The sequence below is a fragment of the Moschus berezovskii genome, chromosome 22 (genome assembly GCF_049115385.1).
Source record: "Moschus berezovskii isolate FMDL1 chromosome 22, NW_MosBer_1.0, whole genome shotgun sequence".
Lineage (NCBI taxonomy): Eukaryota > Metazoa > Chordata > Mammalia > Artiodactyla > Moschidae > Moschus > Moschus berezovskii.
The window spans coordinates 28,643,203-28,664,323 of record NC_142481.1 but is presented as its reverse complement, the minus strand read 5'-3'; the positions used below and the strand labels follow the sequence as shown (position 1 = coordinate 28,664,323).

Here is a 21,121-nt window from a genome sequence, read left to right as displayed (position 1 = left end):
GTTGCTGTAGGTTGTCATGGAGACCGGGGTCAGGGCTCTCGGGCTGCTGTGTCAGTTTCCTTGGCAACATCTAAAATGGCCTTGGAATGAGCAGGGCCTGGTTAGGTAAGTGTTAGAGAGTTCACACAGGCCCCTCTAGCTCTTGACATCCTCAAAGCAAGCAAGGCATGAACTGAGGGGTGGTCTATCCATTTGTGTCCTTCACATGCCGTGGGGGGTCTTGGAGGACTGGGCAACCCCATGTTGGCTCTAGCTTCCTGGACCAGGTCCAGTGGGAAGACGGAGTCATGGGTTGAGCCTCCTGTCAGAGAACAAAAGTCTTGGGACTTCCCTGGTGGTCCAGTGGTTAAGACTCTGTGCTTCCAATGCAGGGGGCATGGGTTTGATCTCTGGTCAGGGAACTAAGATCCCACCATGACATGCAGCATAGCCAAAAAATATAAAAACAAACAAACAACAAAAGTCCTAAGAGCCAGCAAACCACTTTCCATCAGGAATCCCAGCTGGGCTGCTCACAGCCCCTCCTTACCACTTTACACATGACCTTGCTGCTGACAAGAGCCCCTGGATGTCCGACAGAGGGTGGGTGTTGGGGGGGTAGCTGTGGTCATGTAAGGAATTAGGGCTGGGTTTCCCCTCTGATAATCTAAGCTCTTGACCTCAGCAATGTTTCCTCATTGCCAAGGGAACTGCATCCACACTGGGCCACTCAGGCTCCAAGCATTCCCCAACAGGAAAGACATGCCACAAGCATCAGTATGGCCAGGGGCCCCAGGAACCATACCAGGACATGCCCTTGAAACACCAATTCTCCGTCCTCTCAGTTCTCTGGGCTGAACTTGGCTGCCTAGAAGGAACAGACCGAGGCAAGAACACCCCCAGGATAGCCTGGCCTTCAAATCCCAGCTCTGCACCTTGCTAGCTGTTCCACCCCTGCCCATTTAGTTTGGCTGAGCCTCAGTTTCCTCCTATGTAGAACAGGAATAGTGCCTTCATGGCGGTTGTTATAAGATATGAATAATCTGAGGACTTCCCTGGTGGTCTAGTGGTTAAGACTCCATGCTTCCAATGCAGGGGGCGCAGGTTCGATCCCTGGTTGGGGAACTAAGATCCCACCTGCTGTATGGTGCAGCCAAAAAAAAAAAAAAAAACGGTGTAAATAACATGAAATTCAGAGGTAAACTGGGTGGCATGTGTCTGGCGTATAGTAATATCGACATCTCAATCTGAATGCTTTTACCATCCCCCTTGGTTGGACAGGACAGGTTGAGTGACTCTGTGGGCCCTCTCCTGCTGCTTCTCTCCTGCTCCTGCTCCATTCTGTCCACAACAGTGGTCTGCCCAGGACAGGGGCAGGTACAGATACTTCTCCCCTCTCCCCACTACACACCTCTCCTCTGTGGGACCTATGCCCTTCCCCTTCCTCGGGTACTTGGCTGGATTTGTGTCCCCATCCCTCCTCACACCACAGCTCCCATGACCCAGTTCCTCTGTTCTGTTCTAAGGCTCAATTCATTCATTCATTTCACTGACCTGTACCAAGTACCTAACTGTATGCTAGGCCCTTGTGCTTTGGGCAGGATGAGCAAAAATGGACAGACCTGGGCATGTTCATATGTGTCCTCTCATCGCTGGGTTGGTCTCACTTAGTTATGATTTATTGTTCCCATTTTGCAGACATGGTAACCGAGGCCCAAGAAGTCACAGGCCAGAAACAGCATAGCCAGACACACCTGGTGGAGGGCTTCAGGGACCTGAAACTTCATTCCCCCCACCCCTGTGTTCGCAGATAGCAGCTGGGATTCCAGAAAGTTCCCCAGGCACTAGTCCAGTATTCACAAATGGTGTCACCGCAGGCAGCCGGGGCCAGGCCCAGATGAGTCAAAACTGTAAAGGGGATATCTGATATGCCGGCTGGCTGGATGTGAGCAGCTTGGTGTCCCTCATCCACTGTGGCCTGGCTGCCAGGAGGGCCAGCTGAATGACTCAGTGACACCTGCTCCCCTTGACCCCCCCACCCCAGCTGAACAGAGACACCACAGATCTTAGACAGATCCGGGCTGTTACTGCAGAGGTACACAGGCGGCGAAATCTACAGCTGGGTGCTGGTGGTTGGGAAGTCTCCTTGGGGCCTGAGGGACCCTGGGTGGTTGGTCACCTGGCTCTCTGGAGCACTGAGCTGCCTCATCTGTGGAAATGGGAGGGTGGGCACTCTTCCTGGAAGGTCACCTGAAATGGTCCTAGATCCACTTGCAATCCCCTCAGAGCAGTCCTAAGCTGTTGTCACCAATTCCCGCATCACACATGAAGAAACTGGGTGACGTGAACTGATGGCTCCACCTCTCTGAGCAGCTAGATCTTGGTCACTGGGTGGCAAAGCCACTCCTACCTAGAAACCAGGTGTCACTGGTGGTAAAGAACCTGTCTGCCAATTCAGGAGACTTAGCAGATGAGGGTTTGATCCCTGGGTTGGGACGATCCCCTGAAGGAGGGCATGGCAACCCAGTCCAGTATTCTTGCCTAGAGAATCCCATGGACAGAGGAACCTGGTGGACTATAGTCCATGGGGTCACACAGAGTGGGACATGACAGAAGTGACTTAGCACAGCATAGGCCCCTCCAGTCAGGCAACAGCGCCCCCTGCCAGCTGAGCAGTCCCTGCTGAACAACTTAGGTTCCTCTCCTCTAAATGGAGATCTTTGGGAGTCAATTACTTAGTCTAGAAGCTTCTTTCTTCACCTGCAAAATAGAGAAAAGAAAGAATGCCACACAGGACTGGCTCAAGAACTGGCCGTCCAGATACTTATATATCAAGGCTTCTGCCAATGCCCACTCTCAGGACAGGCTCAATATCGTCAGAAGACCCCAGGAACAGATTTGCCAAGGGCCCAGGCTCCTTGCTGAGGCCTCTGGAAGGCTCTGCCCACCAGATGGGCTGGACAAGTGTTCTTAAATAACTGAATTTTTCCTCAAAGAAATGGAGGCAGGGAATCACATTATGACTTCTGACTGCCTGATCCAAGGTCTAAGCCCCCCAGCCTATCCTGGTGACCAACTGTGCTGGGGGAGGCAGAGGCCCCAGACCTGAGCACCTGGGGTGACACACTTGGAGGATGCTGGTGGAGACAGTGCTTCAGGCGGCTTTCAACAGAGAAATCTGCTGTCACTGCACTGACCGGGGGACCAGACTGAGCATCACCGAGGGTGGGGACAAGCTGGCATCACACAGCTACTAGTGGATACTAAGGATTCACAGAACACTCCTGGGCAAGGTTCTCATTAATAAACTCTAACCTGAACTCAACCCATTTCTAGTTTATAGGAAACACAGCAAAGGAAGAAATCAGACTGTGGGACTTCTCCAGGACAACTCACATTGTGCTTTTCAAAATAGCATCAAGAAAGATTAAAAGATGGGGAGGTGGGGAGACAATTCTAGAAGAGGCTAAAGAGATGACAACCAAATGCAATACATGGAACTTGACTGGAGCCTGATTAAACAGTTATGAATGACACTGTGGGGAAATTCATATATGACTGGATATTAGATATTAGTGTCAGAGAATTGTTTGCTTTGGGACCAGATAACAGTACTGTGGTTACAGGTTTAATCTTAGGAGACATAAGATGAAGAACTTAGACTTGAAGGGTTGTATGTCTGCAGTTTACTATCAAGTACATTTATATTCTCCACACATATAAATAAAGCCAGTGTTATAACATGTTCTGTTCTGTTCAGTCGCTCAGTCGTGTCCGACTCTTTGCGACCCCGTGGGCTGTAGCCTACCAGGCTTCTCTGCCCACGGAATTCTCCAGGCAAGAATACTGGGGTGGGTTACCATTGTAACATGTTAAGAACTGTTAAATCTAGGTGGTGGGTATACAAGACTATGTGCTACCTTATTCTTTCAATTTTTTTGGCATACTTGCAACTTTTCCCACTCAAACCATTGGAAGAAATTTTAAAAATGAACCAAACCTCCTTGATTCATCTGTATAGGCACTCGCTACCACCCCCATCCCAGATCAGGAGTGACCCCACAGAGATGAAAGAGTCTCTGGCACGCTGGGAAATGAATATAAATTAAGGGTTTATTACAAAATGCAAAATGTTAGTTTCTTATTGTCAGTGATTCAAGAAAACAAGGCCATGAGCTCTGCGTGGGGCTGGGAGCAAAAATCCAGGCTCAAGATCGGGCTGACAGACACTGATTCACAACCTCAAGTAGGTGGGTGTTCTCTAGGGCGGCTGCCACCCGCTCTTTATCCGCAAGCTGCTTGTTCACTAGGTGGAAAGAAGAGAGTGGTGAAATATATCTACCCTCCCCTCCAACCCCAACAAAGCCCTCCTGACACCTTCCCAGGATTCCAAGTCTTAATCTGGCTACCCCAACCATCTGAGCCCACACCTCCCCCACCTTCTTGTGACCCCTTCCCACCTGGCCACTCTTGTCTGCCTGCTACACTATAAAGCCTGACACACCCTGGTCCTATGTACTTAGAAGAGAGAGAAGGCAGGAGTGGAAGAACATGGTAAACATAGGAGACTCAAGTCAGGCCAACTTTGCTTTAGGCTGCCACCTCTACTGAGGAGTCATCTGCCTAGTGCCACACCCCCAATCTCGCCCTAGAAACCATCATGGCAAGGGGGAAGCCTCAGGGCTAATGCTTCAATACCAGCCCACACTTACCTGCATGTTCTGAGGCATGGGTCCCTGGTGTGATGTGCACATCCATCTGGGAGGGAGAGAGGTGGGCCTGAGCACCCACACACCTGTCTACCTCCTTCTCTCCACTCACCCCCCACCTCTAGTTAATCCTACTTCCTAATTATGCTTTTGGACTCTGGCCTTCCAAATCCACTCACTGCCAGTCCATCACTACCCCAATGTCTGGCCAACTGCTACTGACTTAAAGGCCTGCCTGCACCCTCCACCCCTGCTCCAAACTTACCTGTGGCTCCCTACTGCCCAAACGGCCACACTCCTCACTCCTTTTCTGCACTTTCCAGCGTGGGTCTTTATTCTTGTCCTATCCAGTTGGAAAGCCTCCTCCCAATTTCATCTCTGCTAGCCAGATTCCTTCCAGATCTCTCTGATGTCCAGACTCATGCTCCCATATCCTCCTCAGTGACAAACACTCACAGCTGCCCCACCCCCAGGGCTAAGTTCAAACTCACCTTGAAACGCTGGGGAAGGGATCGCAGAAGCTTGACTTTGATGGACAGGCCAATAAGGGTGGCCATACTGCAGTGTGGAATGGTGGGTGTGAAGGCCACAGCCACTGTGCTCTCGGAGTCGCTCACCTAGTTGGGGAGTAGGATGTTAGGAGTCATGACCTGTTCAGCCCTAAGCTCCTCTTTTTAGTCTGTTGCTTCAAACAAGTCGTCTAACAAGTATGGGCCTCAGTTTCCTCATCCATAAAATGGGTGTGCAAATGTTCCAAAGAGCCACTGAAGGAGCAGTCCGTGACCTGAAAGCACACCAGCCCCTTGGTGCACAGCTGAGCTATTTTGACTCTCCCAAACAAGTCGCTACCCGGGACGCTGGGAGTGACTCACCTGAACCCGGACTTGCTCTACTACGTTCAATTCTTCTAGCGTTAGGGGATGCTCCGGGTCATTGATGGAGCGAATCAAATGTGCCAAGTGAAGGAAAGAGGACTCTGCGCCTTTGCCCACTGAGAACCCTGCACTGGAATACCCGGCCCTAACACAGCTCCACCGACTACACAACGTCACTTCATCCCCCGCATCCCATGCCCCCGAGAACCGCCCCCCACCCCCGCGCCCGGCAGCGGCGGATATCGAAGATCTCGCGCGCGTCGATGCTGTCTGGAACTTGCTCGTCCTCCTCGCCCGCGGTCACTGGCCGGTCCCCAGAGCGCTCGTAGATGAGGGGGTTAGCGTTCTCCAGGAGACCGCCCCCCATCCCGCCGCCGCCCACCATCGCGGAACCGCTGCCGGCGACCGCAGGCATGCACTTCCTCTCCTACGGCGCACTTCCGGGGAACGGGAAGGGGGCGTGGCGTGGTGACGGGGTATCGCGAGGGACACAGGGCGCAGCCCGTGCTCCACCTGGGGTATGGGTGGGACTGCGGCCGCTGCGCGCTCTCCACGCGGACCCGGGAATATACTGAGCGCCTCCAACAACGGCACCGAGAAGGGAGCACGTGTGCGAGCCGGGAGGGTGCTGGGCACCGCAGGATAAGGCTGGAGCACTGAAGATCCGAATGAGATCGAGCCAGGCATCATTTCCTCCGAGAAACCTGCCCCTTAGCCTAGGCAGTTGCTTAGACTTGCCTCTGTCTGCCCCGGCGCGGCTCACTGTGTTTCGGAACTTCCCGGACACGCACCTGCAGCTCCAGCTGCACCTGGGGCCCGAGAGTGCTCTCCCAGTCCCCAGGACGCGGACCAGCGGACGTTCTTTAAATGTTTGTCCAATGAATAAATAACTGACCTCGATTTTGGAGAGAGCTGGGGACAGGGAAAGACCCGGGATGAGGTTGAGGGTGTCCTTAAGATGGGTGCCACGATCAGATGTGCATTCCTTTGCTGAGTAGGGCGGGGGGCTCACCGAAACCCTCAGACCAGAGACAATAAGGGGATGAATCCCAGGAAATCGATCCCTGAAAGCAAGGAGGAGTTTTTGGAATGACGGGCAGTCACGTTTCCCTGCCTTTACTCGAGCGGTTCCTTTCCCTCTGAACGAAAGTCGTTTTGATATCTCTTGTTTGTGGGAATTCTAAAGGAAACGCTCCCGGTTTCCCCAATTACAGCTTATTGCTCCCTCTCCGCGCTCCTCACACCCCCGCCCCCCAACCCCGCACCTCGCTCCCGTCCCAGCACCACATTTGTCGAGCCTGTAACTGTAGGGACACTGAACGCAAGTTTGGGGAGAGGGGTCTTGGTATTGCGGAGGAACTGCAGAAGCCTCAATGCCCCTTCGAAGGAAGCCCGAGGGGACCCAGACAGAAGGGAAGCGGCTGTGTTAGCCCCTGCCTGCCACTGGTCTTAACCCGTTTAGTCCGGCTATCCTGCCAAACCCACCTTTGCTCCCAACTACGCCCTGCCCAGTCCAAACTCCGGGCTTGGGCGAGGCACTGACTGGTCGAGTCCTGGCTGGACAGGTCCCCGCGCAGCCTCTGATGAAAAGCCATGCACGCCGGTAGTGCAGAAAACACCTTTGAGCTCACGATGAAGCCGGACGGGCCTCGCTTGCTTCTGAGGGCCGTGGCCTTCGGGTTCTTGCTTCTCCTCGTCCCGGGCCAGGGTGAGGCTCCCGCGCAGGGCGACATAGGGACGCGGGTAGGACTTGGCCAAATTCTGCAGAGGCTGTGGGGGTGGGGGTTGGGGTGGGAGAGAGGGTACTGGCATCGGGGAGGTGGGAGCCGCTGGATTGCTGCAGTACCAGAACCATGATCCCACGCATCTCTGCGACCCAGAGGCGAGGAAAAGTCTTGCCTGCCCCAGGTCTAGCTGCGCTGAGAGGCAAGCAGGCTCTAGGGGCTGTGAGAGGCAGCCGGGCGGGGGTGGGAAGTTATTTGGAACATTCCCCTTCAAGTGTTCCTGCTGGAGCTGATCGGTGATAGCATCAACAATATTAATACCTTCCTGCCACAGTTGGGCTCTGAGCGTTGCACCCTTGGCCAGAGGGACGTCCTGACAGCCTCTGAGCCTCTCTCCACGGAGCTGTAGGCAAGGTTACTGGCTCAGGCTACAGAGGCCCCCATACCCAGCAGCCACATCTAGCAGGAGTGACTGCCACATCCTCTTCACCCCATGCACCCACTCTAGGTGAGGGTATGCCTTGGCCTTCAGGGCAAAGGTAACTGCTCTTTGTGCCAGCCCTTATCAGTAGCTTTTACTAATAAGTAGCTTAGGCTATGCGGGCACAGTACCCCGGCACAGCCCCAGCTCCTGTACCTGCTCTTAAACGTTGCTGCTGCTGCTAAGTCACTTTAGTCGTGTCCAACTCTGTGTGACCCCATAGACGGAAGCCCACCAGGCTCCCCCGTCCCTGGGATTCTCCAGGCAAGAACACTGGAGTGGGTTGCCATTTCCTTCTCCAATGTGTGAAAGTGAAAAGTGAAACTGAAGTCGCTCAGTCATGTCCGACCCTTAGCGACCCCACAGACTACAGCCAACCAGGCTCCTCCATCCATGGGATTTTCTAGGCAATAGTACTGGAGTGGCTTGCCATTGCCTTCTCCGTTATGATCTTAAACTTTATGATCCTGTAATTCAGAGGTTCTCTGCCTGTGACACTTGACTATCTTGTCCCCTCCCAGTCCAACCTGCCCAGGAAGGGTCCACACTCATGACTCCCCCATGGTCCACCCCACTGGGCTTCTACCCTTACCCCCAGGCTCTAGGAGGTCCCCGGAAGCTTCCAGCACCACAACCTGCTAAACTTGGCTGAGGCCTCTTTTTAAAAATGTTGCTGTGTTGGATTGGACCCACTTTCAGAGGAGAAGAATTGATAAGTACAGGTGATGGGTCTGTCCCTCTCCTGTCCTACCCAGTCCTAGCTTTTCGACAGGGACCATCTAAGTCTCCAGGGCTTTCCACACACTGCCCAGGAGTTCACTCAAGAATGGGTGTGTGCATGCATCCTTGGTTTTCACCTAAATGGTCACCCATTGCCTCCCTTTCTGGTCCCTGGCTTTTCCACTTCCTGACCCCAGGAGTGACCTCCACACCCCATGGTGGTAGAACTTCTTCCTACTGTTTAATGAAAGGGCTCCTCTTCAAGAAGTAGGCATCCTCAATGTAACCAGCCTCTGATCAGGAACATTTTAGCAGGTTTTGTCCTTTGCTATAACAAACAACCAGCATTAGAGGCTGGTGGAGGCAGTGAATTACATGGATAGACATTACATCCCACCAGGAACTAGAGAGCAGCATGTTCCTTGGGAGAATGGTGGGTCTTCTGACTTGAAAAGGCATTGCTCAATTGCCTTCTATGGACCGTGAGTATAGCTGCTGACTCTAGCCTCACCCATACTATGTGTCATCAAGCATGTTAATCCATGTAAATCTAATAGGTATAGAATAGTACAGTCACGTGAGGCTGTTTTTTGTTTTCTTTCTTAAAACAAAACAAAAAAAACGAACACTTTTTATTATGAAACCAGGCTCAGATCTGCCAAATTTTGCAGACAGAACCTGAGCCTGAAGGAAGAAAGGCTCCAGGGAGGTGGGAACCAGTGGAGACAGCACCAGAGGAATTAGGAGCCTGATTGGATACCTCCCTGCACCCTGAGGCACAGAGAGGGTCAGGACTCCCTGAGGTCACATAGCACTGCAGGGCTCCCCATCTGAGGTAGGGAGAATAATATAGCAGACTCAGTATACCTTCAACAGTTATCAAGACCTGGGCAATTTAGTTTTGTTTGGATTATTGCCTCTCCTTTGCACTATTATTTGAAGCAAATCCCAGACATCATATCACTTGTAAATTTTTTTAATCATGTCCTACTAAAAGAAAAGGTATATATCTCTCATAATTTCTTAATATAATCAAACATCTAGTCAAGCATTCTTTTTTCATGTTATCTCATGATATTTATGACATTTTTTAAAACCGTGATTTATATAAGGTTCATACTTTAAGAACTGGTAGCTGTGCTTCTTTTTTTAATAGCAGATTTGAGATATAATTCACATAGCATTTAATATGGTTTGTGGGGACTTCCCTGGTGGACAGTGACTAAGACTCCATGATCCCAATGCAGGGGCGCACATGTTTGATCCCTGGTCAGGGAACTAGGAACTTCCCTGGTAGCTCATCTGGTGAAGAATCTGCCTGCAATTCAGGAGACCCTGGTTTGATTCCTGGGTCAAGAAATTCCCCTGGAGCAGGGATAGGCTACCCAGTCCTACTTGTTTGGGTTTCCCTGGTGGCTCAGATGGTAAAGAATCTACCCGCGATGCGGGAGACCTGGGTTTGATCCTTGGGTTGGGAAAATCCCCTGAGGAAGAGCATGGCAACCCACTCCAGTATTCTTGCCTGGAGAATCCCCATGGATAGAGGAGCCTGGTGGGCTACGGTCCATGGGGTCGCAAAGAGTTGGACACAACTGAGCAACTAAGCACAGCACAGCACAGGGAACTAAATCCCACATGCCATAACTAAAAAAGATCCCACATACCACAACTAAGATCCAGCACAGCCAAAGAAATAAAATAAATAAATATTTTAATATGGTTTTTAGTATATTTATGGAGTTTACCACATTGATTTCCCTTTTCTCCAACATTTTGTCTATGAATACCCCAATTGTGATTTTGTATAAATTGAATCATTGAATATGTAATCCTTTAGAAATGGCTTTTTTCACTTAGCATATTTTCAAGGTTCATCTGTGTTGTGGAATGTTTGGTAATTCTTTTTATTGCTGAATAATATATTCTATTGTGTAGATATGGTACATTTTATTAATCCATTTTTCAGTTGATGGACATTTGGATTCTTTCCACATTTTGGCTATTATAAGTAATCCTGCTATGAACATCCATACCCAAGTTTTTGTGTGGACATGTTTTCAATTCTCTTGAGTTTATACCTAGGAGTGGAATTGCTGGGTCATTTGGTAACTCTATGTTTAACTTTTTGAAGAACTGCAGGATATTTTCCAAAGCACTTGCACCATTTTCCCTTCCCACTGGCAATGTACGAAGGTTCCAGTTTTTCCACATCCTTTCCAACATTTATTATTACCTGTCTTTTTGAAGTATTTCATGAAGCTCAATCTTCAGATTCCTTCTCTGCCTCGCTTCTGTTTTCCTTGTAATTTTGTTGTTGTGTTGAAGAAACCAGTTTGTTCTGGAGAGGATCCCAGAGCTTGGATTTGGGTTATTTTTGTTTGTTTGTTTTCTTGAAGTATAGTTGATTTATAATGTTAAGTTAGTTTCAGGTGTACAGTAAATAAATATATCAGGTCCAGTGATAAATATATTCATATTCTTTTCCCTTATAGATTATTATAAGATATTGAGTAGAGTTCCCTGTGCTATATAAGAGCTTTAGGCCGTTGTTGATTATTTTTTATATAGCAGTGTGTATATGTTAATCCCAAACTCCTAATTTATCCCTCCCCCCTTTTTCCCTTTGGTAACCATAAATTTGTTTTCTGTGTCTGTGAATCTGTTTCTGTTTTGTTCATTTGTATCATTTTTTAAATTCCACATATAACAGAGTTTGGATTTTGCTGATATGGTGTCTTTTAACTGTTTCTCTGCCCCCTATATCCCTGTAAATTTGTATTTATATTCTAGAGTCTCGATCAAATTCAGATTTTACTTTTTGCTTTGTTTTGTTCAGGGGCAAGACTGCTTCATATGTGGTACAGTGGACTTCCAATAGAAAACATACAATGTCTGATTGTCTTGCTTTCTATGACAAAATAAGTTGCTAACATCACATTCAGATTTCAGTATGCGTTTCTCTTAGCATGATTGCGACAAATATCTCATTTGTGTAAGAGCTATTTATTGATATTCCTCATTCTATCTGAACATGCACTTTCACCATTTCATGTTCTTTTGCCAAATGTACGTTGCTGTCATCTTTCTTATTTATAGAATTTTTTATCTATTAGGAATGTCAGCTCCCCATCTGTTAGGTGACTTTCTTTCTTTTTAAAAAAAAAAATTTTAAACTTTTATTTTCAAAGAGCTAGTATTGTTTCTGCATAAGGTAGATGTGGTGGATGATCCATTTAAGCAAGTTCAGTTAGTCCAGCTTAATGAAGCTGATGTCCTTCGCATACTGGTGGAAACGCTGGCGGCACATTTTGAGGCTGTATTTTGGGATCAGATCATGCTGGTTTGAGCAGACCCAGCAAGAGCGAGAACCCTGGCCGAATTTTCTCTGAAAGATCCAGTAGACCTGCTGGTGACCCATGTTGCTTTCTTGGCTGCAATGAGGCAAAGGAGTTAGGTGACTCTTAATCTCTTCCTGGCTGCCTGATCCCTTTAGCAGGCCGGGCTGTGCTTTCTAATGTTCTAGACATAGCTGCCCTTTCCTCTGAAGTTCTCCTCATAACATCACTCTTTATTTGGAGAATACTTCATGTCATTCTTGCCACCTGGAGTGTGAGATCCTTAAGGACAAGAATCTTGTCTGTCTGATTCCTGCAGTTCTCCTGCTGCTCCTAGACCTGTACACCCCCATCAAGCTCATATGGTTATTTGAGGCTCCTGGGGCTAAACCATGGTGCCAAGCCCCAGAGAGGTTCACTGAGCCTGATGGAAAAGGCAGGAGCATTAAAGGCAGTAGGGGGCAGGGCAGAATTACAGGCAGGGAGTCTGTAAAGCAAGTATTGGTAGATCAGTGTCCCTTGAGCTGAGCTGAGGACAGGAAGGAGGTGACAACATCAACAGTCTGGGGAGGCAGCTGAATGGGGAGACCCAACCCTGATGTCCATCTCTCTTCCCACAGGCCAGGACTCTACCCACCCTGTCCGGACCACCCACACAGGGAAGGTGCAGGGGAGCCTTGTCTACGTGAAGAATGCTGATGTGGGGGTCCACACCTTCTTGGGAATTCCCTTTGCCAAGCCACCTGTAGGGCCGCTGCGATTTGCACCCCCAGAGCCCCCAGAATCATGGAGTGGTATAAAGGATGGGACTTCCCAACCAGCCAAGTAAGCAGGAGGTCTGGGAACTTTAGGCCCTGGTATAGAGGGTACTCTTGAGCTCTGGGCCAGGTTGCAGTTGTTATTTCATCTAAGCCACAGCCAGTTTTCCTTCTGAGTTTGATGGATATTCACATGCATTTTTCCAATAAGCATGCTGAAGCTTGAAAGAGCAAAGTAACTTTCCCAGACTGAGGGCTTAGCACTCAAAAGAGCATTAGATCTACATGCTGAAGGGACAAGTAGAGACATGTAACTCCCTAAGTTTTAGTTGTACCAAGTGATCTCTGACACCAGAGAAAGTGGCTCTGGAAGAGATTTGACCCTTGTAGGAGCTCCTGATTCTAGCAGCACATACTGTAGATTTCCAAGAAGTGGCAGACCTGAGTCTTCACAGTCACTGTGCCAACCAACCAGGCCAGGTGCCATTGACCAAGAAATGTGTGAATGTTCTTGCAGCTGGAAACTTTGAGGGAGAGATGAGGTTTCCTGAGAGATTGACTTGAGGTTTTTAAAGGACATCGCACTCCCCTTCTCTTGATAAATTAATCCGTTCATTTTGGCAGCACATGTATACGGGCTATGCCCCTGTTCCAGGTCTGTGTGAGTACAGGGATATGGTGGTGAATGTCAACACATGCAACCAATAGTTCTCATAGAGGCCCTCAAGAGTCAAGATTTTTCAGCTTCAGGAGGAGTATCCAAGGCCCTCATAAACTTGAGGCTTCCCTGGAAAACTGGGCTCCATCCTAGCTTTCCCAGAGTCTGTGGACTATAACTTGGTGAAAAAGTCCTTTAGGGAGGGATCACATGTAAGTGGGGTATCAGAGAAAGTGGGACCAAGTAGCTGGGAGTAAATCAGGGCCCAGAATCTGGTTACAGCTACTGCACAGCCCCAGGACTAACTGCCTGCCATGGCCACCAGGTGTCTGCAGGATGTCGACGGCATGAAAAGAATGACTCTGAAACTATTGAATGTGACCCTGCCTTCTACCTCCATGTCTGAAGATTGTCTGTACCTCAACATCCACACACCTGCCCATTCCCAGGAGGGCTCCAATCTGCCTGTGAGTGCCAGGACATAACTGGGTTAGGGGTGGGAGGACATTTCTTCTGCAAGAAGATTGAAAAGGACAAGATCAGCTTGAGCCCCACTGCACGTGGACCCTGTTAAGACGCTGAGTGCTTCTTTCCCAGCGTGGATGGCTGACCGTTGGGCACAGGGTCACAGAACCCTGGCTGCTCCCAGAGGTCAGAAACTGTGTGCCTTGGAGGGACCTTGGACTCACCCAACCAACTCGTACCCAGGACCCAGTCAGGTACCTAGGTGCCTAAGGCCTGCACTTTGAGGTGGCCAGAGACCCCAGCCTTGGATTATCCATAGGGCCAGGGAGAATGGAGTACTCTTTTAATTAATGTACATGCATGTAAGGTGATCAGAGAAACACCCCTTTCCTTTCCACCCCAGAGAGGGTTCTGGGGGAAATGGGGCCAGGCTTTGGTAAGTGGGACAGGCCTTACACGTGGGAGGCGGGTTTTCCTGATAGAACATGGGTCACCTTCAGTCCAGGTAATGAAGACACTGCTGTGTCTTGCTAGAGTTCTGTCCATGTGGTTAGGTGAGCAGAGCCAAAGTGGGGGTTAGTTTAGGCAACAGCCCTGGTGGGGTTTAGGGCCCATGGAAGCCACATGGTAACTGTACCTCGGATTCCCCAGGTGATGGTGTGGATCCATGGAGGCGGGCTTGTCCTGGGCATGGCTTCCATGTATGACGGCTCTGCACTGGCGGCCTTTGAGGACGTGGTGGTGGTCGTTATCCAGTACCGCCTGGGTTTGCTGGGCTTCTTCAGGTGGGTCTGGGGCTGGGCTGGGTTGGGCAACATGGACAGATGGAGCTAGGACCGTCCCATGACCCTCATCCTTGCCACTTCTCAGCACTGGAGACAAGCATGCAACTGGCAACTGGGGCTTCCTGGATCAAGTGGCCGCACTGCGCTGGGTCCAGAAGAATATTGCCTACTTTGGAGGCGACCCTGGCCGTGTTACAATTTTTGGCGAGTCTGCGGGTGGCATAAGCGTGTCTTTGCACGTTGTGTCCCCCATGTCCCAAGGACTCTTCCATGGTGCCATCATGGAGAGTGGTGTGGCCCTGCTGCCTGGCTTCACCGCCAACTCATCTGATGAGGTCTCCAAAGTGAGTGCCCTCACCCATGAAAAGCCCAGACCTGCTCCTGCATCTCTTAGCCCCAGCCCATTATGCTGTCTGTTAAGTGGAGATAACAGGGACTCCCCTGCTATCAGAGGACCTTGGGAACAGCCACCTACCTGGGGATTGTTCAGGGGTCAGAATTCACAGGACTCTGTCAGCTCAGAAGCTAAGTGTGTTCTGTGGCCCACAGAACTCCTGCCCTGGGACCCCCATTAGAGGCAGGGCCATCTAGGAAAGTGGGATGGCACCTGCCCCCAGTTGAGTCCTCTGAGCAACAGGGAAGTTGGGACAATTTCAACCCTGTAGAAATCCATTCACAATACTCTGTGAGATTTGGGGGTGTGCCTGCCTACACCTGGGGGATTGGGCATACCTCTCTCTCCTGCCTGGAAGGATGAGCTGACCACTGCCTGATCTCTTCACAGGTGGTGGCCAACCTGTCTGCCTGTGGCCAGGTTGACTCAGAGGCTCTGGTGGACTGCCTGCGGCACAAGAATGAAGAGGAGATTCTGGCCATCAACAAGGTTTGGCTGAATGGATGTGGCTTTGGAGGGAGGGGCCATCAGGTGTGCGGCAGGCAAGTCTGGGTACCCTTCACTGTCCCGGGAAAGTTTTTCTAGCTCCACACCGTGGTGTCCTTACAGTCCTCTTACAGGTGTCTCCTGTAAGCCTCCCTTACAGGAGATGAGGTTTGAAATTGAGGCCAGGCCATGTTGAGGCAGATGTAGGACCTTCTGGGGTGGGTGTGAGCATCCTGGGATGAGCCAGGAAGGGGTGCATGATGTCTGTGGCATCAGAAAGTGTCTGCAACCTGACCTTGAGGATCCTTAGCCCTTCAAGCTCATCCCCGCCCTCGTGGATGAGATCTTCCTGCCCAAGCACCCCCTGGAGCTGCTGGCCTCTGCCGACTTTCAACCTGTCCCAAGCATCATTGGTGTCAACAACGATGAGTACAGTTGGATCATCCCCTTGGTGAGGCCCACTCCCAAGCCTCCAGGTGCCTGGAAGCCCATCTAATGGGAAGTCCTCAGGGCTTCATAGTTCTGGGCCCTTCCTATTTCCAACTTGAGTCTCTCCCACCACCCAGACCATGAACAGTTCTGCCACCAGGAGGGAAATGAGCAGAGAGTTCGTGAGGGATACCTTGCAGGAATTGTCAACAATATCGGTGAGGTTCCTGTTGACCTGCCCTCATGGGGAGGGGTTCCTTTCCTATCCCAAGGCACGGGGAACCCATCACCCAGATATCTTGTCCATGCAATAGCTCCCCTCACCCCCCACCAGAGCTTGGTCCCTGTCCCCAGTTCCCAATCCCAACCCAGAATCCATCTGCCACCTCTGCCCCTGCCGCCTCCTGGCCCCCACTAACCTGACTCCCTTATCCAACTGGGGCAGGCTATGCCTCCTGAGTTTGTTGACCTGTTGATGGAGGAGTACATAGGGGACAGTGAGGACCACCAGACCCTCCAAAACCAGTTCCATGAGATGATGGGGGACTACATTTTCGTGATCCCTGCACTCCAAGTAGCAATGTTTCATCGTGAGTACATCTGTAACTAAGGCCAGACTGGCAGGGGGGCAGCCTGGAGCTGCAGGTGTCAGGGGAGGTCTACCAGTGTCCAGGTCCCCACCCACATATATTTATCGGGCCCCAGGTGCCAGGCACTTGAGATCCTTCATCTTGGTAAATCCTCATGGCTAGTCTAAGAGACAGACATTTACCCCATTTTACAGAGGAGGAAAAGAGTTCAGTGACTTTCAGTGACTTGCCCAAGACCATGCCCTAGGAAGTTTCAAGGCCACGATTTGAACCCAGGCCCTTCCCATTGCCGTTGCTCCAGCCTGGGACTCCCTCACCCCATTGTCCAGATTCCAACCAGCTTTGGACCTAGCTATGTCATCACCATGGATCATGCAGGAAGGCTCCCAGTGAGGGGCAGCCATGTCATGGCCCGTCTGCCCTACCTCCCTAGGTTCCCACGCCCCCGTCTACTTCTACGAGTTCCAACATCAGCCAAGCTTCCTCAAGGATGTCAGGCCGAGCTATGTGAAGGCGGACCATGGAGATGAGATTCTCTTCCTCTTCAGGAATGAGCAAAGTGAGTCATCCTGGGTGGGGCTCCTTGTTCCTAGGACGTGGGATGCTGGCTGAGGCCTTGGGTGAGGGCAATCACCCTCACTGTACCGGTGAGGAAACTGAGGCTCAAAGAGAGGACGGGATCAGGAGTCCAAGATCTGACAGCTGGAAAGACTGAGCTCCAGGGACTTCCCTGATGATCTAGTGGTTAAGACGCCATATTCCCAATGCAGGGGGCATAGGTTCAATCCCTGGTTGGGAAACTAAGGTCCTGTATGCTGCAGGTACAAAAAAAGAAAAAAGAAAAGAAAATTTTAAAAAAGAAGAAGAAAAGGAAAGGAAAAAAAAAGACTGAGCTTGGGGTCCAGGACTCTTCAGACCAGAACCCACACTCCAACTCTCCCCACCCTGATCTTAGGTGTCTGGCATGGGTGCTGCTGTTGCTAAGTCACTTCAGTTGTGTCCAAGTCTGTGCGACCCCATAGACAGAAGCCCACCAGGCTCCCCCGTCCCTGGAATTCTTCAGGCAAGAACACTGGAGTGGGTTGCCATTTCCTTCTCCAGTGCATGAAAGTGAAAAGTGGAAGTGAAGTCGTTCAGTCGTGTCTGACTCTTAGAGACCTCATGGACTGCAGCCTACCAGGCTCCTCCATCCATGGGATTCAGAGAACATATTTCAAAGGCATCTTTCTGTCTTTTTTTTCTCCTTCCTCCCTTCCCTTCTTTTTCCTATTTATTTATTTATTTTTTAAAATCACTCAGTCATGTCCAACTCTTTGTGACCCCATGGGCTGTACAGTCCATGGAATTCTCCAGGCCAGAATACTGGAGTGGGTAGCTGTTCCCTTCTCCAGGGGATCTTCCCAACCCCAGAGATTGAACCCAGGTCTCCAGCATTGCAGGTGGATTCTTTACCAGCTGAGTCACCAGGGAAGCCCTCCTATTTATTTTTTAAATCTCTTCCAGTGGGTTTCCCTTGTGGCTCAACTGGTGAAGAATCTGTGTGCAATGCAGGAGACCTGGGTTCGATCCCTGGGTTGGGAAGATCCCCTGGAGAAGGGAAAGGCTACCCACTCCAGTATTCTGGCCTGGAGAATTCCAAGGACTATACAGTCCGTTGGGTCACAAAGAGTCAGACATGACTGAGCGACTTTCACCTCCAGTGTCAGAAGAAGAGAGCCTTCTAGGTCAGGGTTGAACCCAGTGTCGGGTCAGCCAGAGGCCGGGATGAATATGTGAGGCTTGGGCAAGGACAGGGCCTGGGGAGCGGGCAGAACCCCAGGCCTGGGATGACAGGGCAGAGCCTGGGATGGTGAGGGGGTAGGGTAGTGACCCACGTGCTGAGCTGAGCTGCCCTGACCTGGACCCTTGTCTTCTTGCTCTGTAGTCCAACTCACTAAGGAGGAGGAGCTGCTGAGCAGGAAGATGATCAAGTATTGGGCCAATTTTGCTCGAAATGGGTGAGATGTCACACCCCTACTTTAACCCCCATGGTGGGGAGGGCAGGGCCTGGAACCTACCTGGGGCTCTCCTTGTCTGTCTATGGTGACTCACAAGCGTATGTGTCCTTCATTGCATGGCCCCCTCCCAGCTCCAAGATCCTCTTGGACACTCTTTCCATCTCTGGGTGACCTGGATGGTGGGGCGGGTAACAGTGCTGCTACCTACAGAGCCTCCCTCTATCAGGAAGGGACAAAGGCTGCCCTACCTCCTGTAGAACTGATGCTCTAGTGGGAGGTGGTTTCTTTCTTTCCTACTTCTAGAAACCTCCCTCTCATTCCCCAAGCCCTGTTTGGTTGCCTTCCCTGACTTGTCAGGGTGCTTCAATCTGAGCTTGGTAGGACTCAGAGTGACCCTCATGTCTACAGGAACCCCAATGGTGAGGGTCTGCCCCACTGGCCAATGTTTGACCAGGAGGACCAATACATGCAGCTGAACACGCAGTCTGCAGTGGGCCGGGCCCTGAGGGACCACAGGCTCCAGTTCTGGATGAAGACCCTACTCCAGAAGACTCAGGAGCTAATGGAGACCAAGGAGAAGCACACAGAACTATAGCTCCCTGCATCTGGGGGTGGGGGGTTGGGGTCTGCCGGATGTGCCCACACATGCCCAGTGAGGAGCCAGCAGTTTTTTCCTTCATTCACACAGCCATTCATTCCTCCTTCTACCCATCTATCCATCTGGCAAACCTTCAAGAACCGACTGCCTGATGTTCCCAAGCCTGCCACGGGTCCTCTCTTCTCAGACACAGTCAATAAACCTTCCCAGGAAGCTGCATGAGCAAACACTAATGGAAGTTTACTTTCCTCAGCACTCCACTAGACCTGGGCCCCGTCTTCCCTTCCTTACTTCCACTGCCTCCCCAGCCTTTCTCTCCTCTGCCTCTGAAGGAAGGTGCTTGGGGAACCTTGCACACATGGCTCTCAGCAAGGCCCCCATGGTCTCCATCTGTAAATGGCTGATCAGAAACCTGGACACCAGGATCCTGGGAGTGCAGGATCTCAGCCCTGCCCTCCACCCAGGCTACCCACTATTCAGATTGTCAATGTCCCTATCCCCACCCATTGTCTTCCTAGACTAAGTGCCATCTGTCATTGACCTTTAAACGAACTTCTCTTTCACTTAGTGTCCCACGGAGGTGATGGACCCCGTTTTTTGTTGGAAGCAGAATTGGGCTTGTCCATGGGCTGCTGGAGCCTGGGCCAGCTGCACAGTGGCCAGGAGGAGTGGGCGGGTTCCTCAGTCACTGTCTCTTGAAGCCTGTCTTTATCCTCAGTGATTGTGCAGACATTGTAGGGCCCAGATTTTACATGATCGCAAGACATCCGTGAAGACGTTTATCTGTGGGATATTTCCTGGAAGCAGGATTGAGGGATCAGAAGATCTAGGATGTTGGGAGAAGAGACTTATCTGTTGGTTCCCAATGGCCTCTTCATCCAGGAAGGTCTCCTTTGCTTTTTAGAATCCCCCTTGCTACTGCCGCACCCCCCACCCCGACCCTCCCCTCTGTTGAGCATTCCCCAACTCACTGTGGGCATTGACATGATTAGTTTTCCTATGGACCTCGTTCTACCTAAACTTTTAATTCCTTTTGCCATCTCTCCCCACCCCCCCACCAAAACCCTGTCTTATAATTCATCTCAGTATGCAAAGGCACCAATTATGTTCATTCTGCCTCTTGTTCCACCAAAGCACTTTCTTTATATCAATAAGAGGTTGTACCCCTCTTTTCATAGATCCAGGACTCCCTATCTCTGACCCTCTGAGTACCAGGTTTCCCAGGAGAAATGTCCCCCTTCTTTCTAAACACTGTATTCAGCCCAACTAGAGCCCCCTCAAGTTGGGCTTGGAGGATGGAGATTCATGCATTGCCCACTATAGACACCAGATGGCACACAAGTACACCCTTGAGCTTGAGATGACCAACTCTGGATGAGAAAGGAGACTTCCTTCTAAAGAACACTTTGTTTTGTTGTTAGTTAATCGCTAAGTCTTGTTCGACTCTTTGCAACCCCATGGACTGCAGCCCGCCAGGCTCCTCTGTCCATGGGATTTCCCAGGCAAGAATACTGGAGTGAGTTGCCATTTCCTTCTCCAGGGGATCTTCCCAACCTAGGGATTGAAGCCACCACACCTCCTACATTGGCAGGCAGATTCTTTACCACTGAGCCACTAGGGAAGCCCATTCTAATGAACACTGCCTGGTTCTAATGCTTCCCCAGAATCCTAAAAGCATCTGTTGGCATGCATGCTTCTGTTTTTCAGTCCTGCATATGCACAGTATACTTCCCAAAAGTGGACTCCCAGGACTAGTTTTAGGTAAATTGATTTTTTGAACAGCTTTATTGTGGAATAATTTACATACAAATTCACCCATTTTAGATGTGAAATGGGTGTACAGTTTTATAAATTTGGATAAATGTATAAGACATACAACCACCATCACATCAAGTTTTAGGATGCATCCATTGCTCAGAAAAGTTCCTTTGTGCACCCTTGCACTGCCCCAAACCTGGTTCCACACAACTACTAACTTGCTTTCTGTTGCTATAGTTTGCCTTTTTTAAAACTTCATATAAATTGATTTTTTTTTTACCAGCTTCTGTCTCTTAGCATAATGTTTTTGAGATTCAACCAGTAGTTTTTCTCTTTTCTTGCTGATTAGGATTCCATATGTGACATGCCACATTTTACCC

The 21,121-nt window shown here is 50.4% G+C and overlaps 2 protein-coding genes and 1 pseudogene across 2 annotated transcripts; 1 reads left to right on the top strand and 2 right to left on the bottom strand.

Annotated features, from left to right (window-relative positions):
- Window positions 1-4,074: 4,074 nt before the first annotated feature.
- On the bottom strand, window positions 4,075-6,013 carry CIAO2B (cytosolic iron-sulfur assembly component 2B). The gene is made up of 5 exons (XM_055412608.2): window positions 5,807-6,013; window positions 5,561-5,640; window positions 5,180-5,305; window positions 4,692-4,737; window positions 4,075-4,285 (listed from the first exon to the last, which is right to left on the bottom strand). Exons 1-5 carry the CDS (start codon window positions 5,976-5,978, stop codon window positions 4,188-4,190), a joined length of 522 nt encoding a protein of 173 aa, XP_055268583.1. The 5' UTR covers window positions 5,979-6,013; the 3' UTR covers window positions 4,075-4,187.
- A 134-nt stretch (window positions 6,014-6,147) lies between these two features.
- CES2 (carboxylesterase 2) lies at window positions 6,148-19,187 on the top strand. The gene is made up of 12 exons (XM_055412607.2): window positions 6,148-7,271; window positions 12,444-12,648; window positions 13,565-13,706; window positions 14,356-14,489; window positions 14,575-14,833; window positions 15,274-15,372; window positions 15,680-15,820; window positions 15,936-16,016; window positions 16,244-16,388; window positions 16,822-16,947; window positions 18,313-18,385; window positions 18,794-19,187. Exons 1-12 carry the CDS (start codon window positions 7,157-7,159, stop codon window positions 18,978-18,980), a joined length of 1,707 nt encoding a protein of 568 aa, XP_055268582.1. The 5' UTR covers window positions 6,148-7,156; the 3' UTR covers window positions 18,981-19,187.
- On the bottom strand, window positions 11,721-12,127 carry LOC148774388 (small ribosomal subunit protein uS14 pseudogene; annotated as a pseudogene).
- Window positions 19,188-21,121: the final 1,934 nt, after the last annotated feature.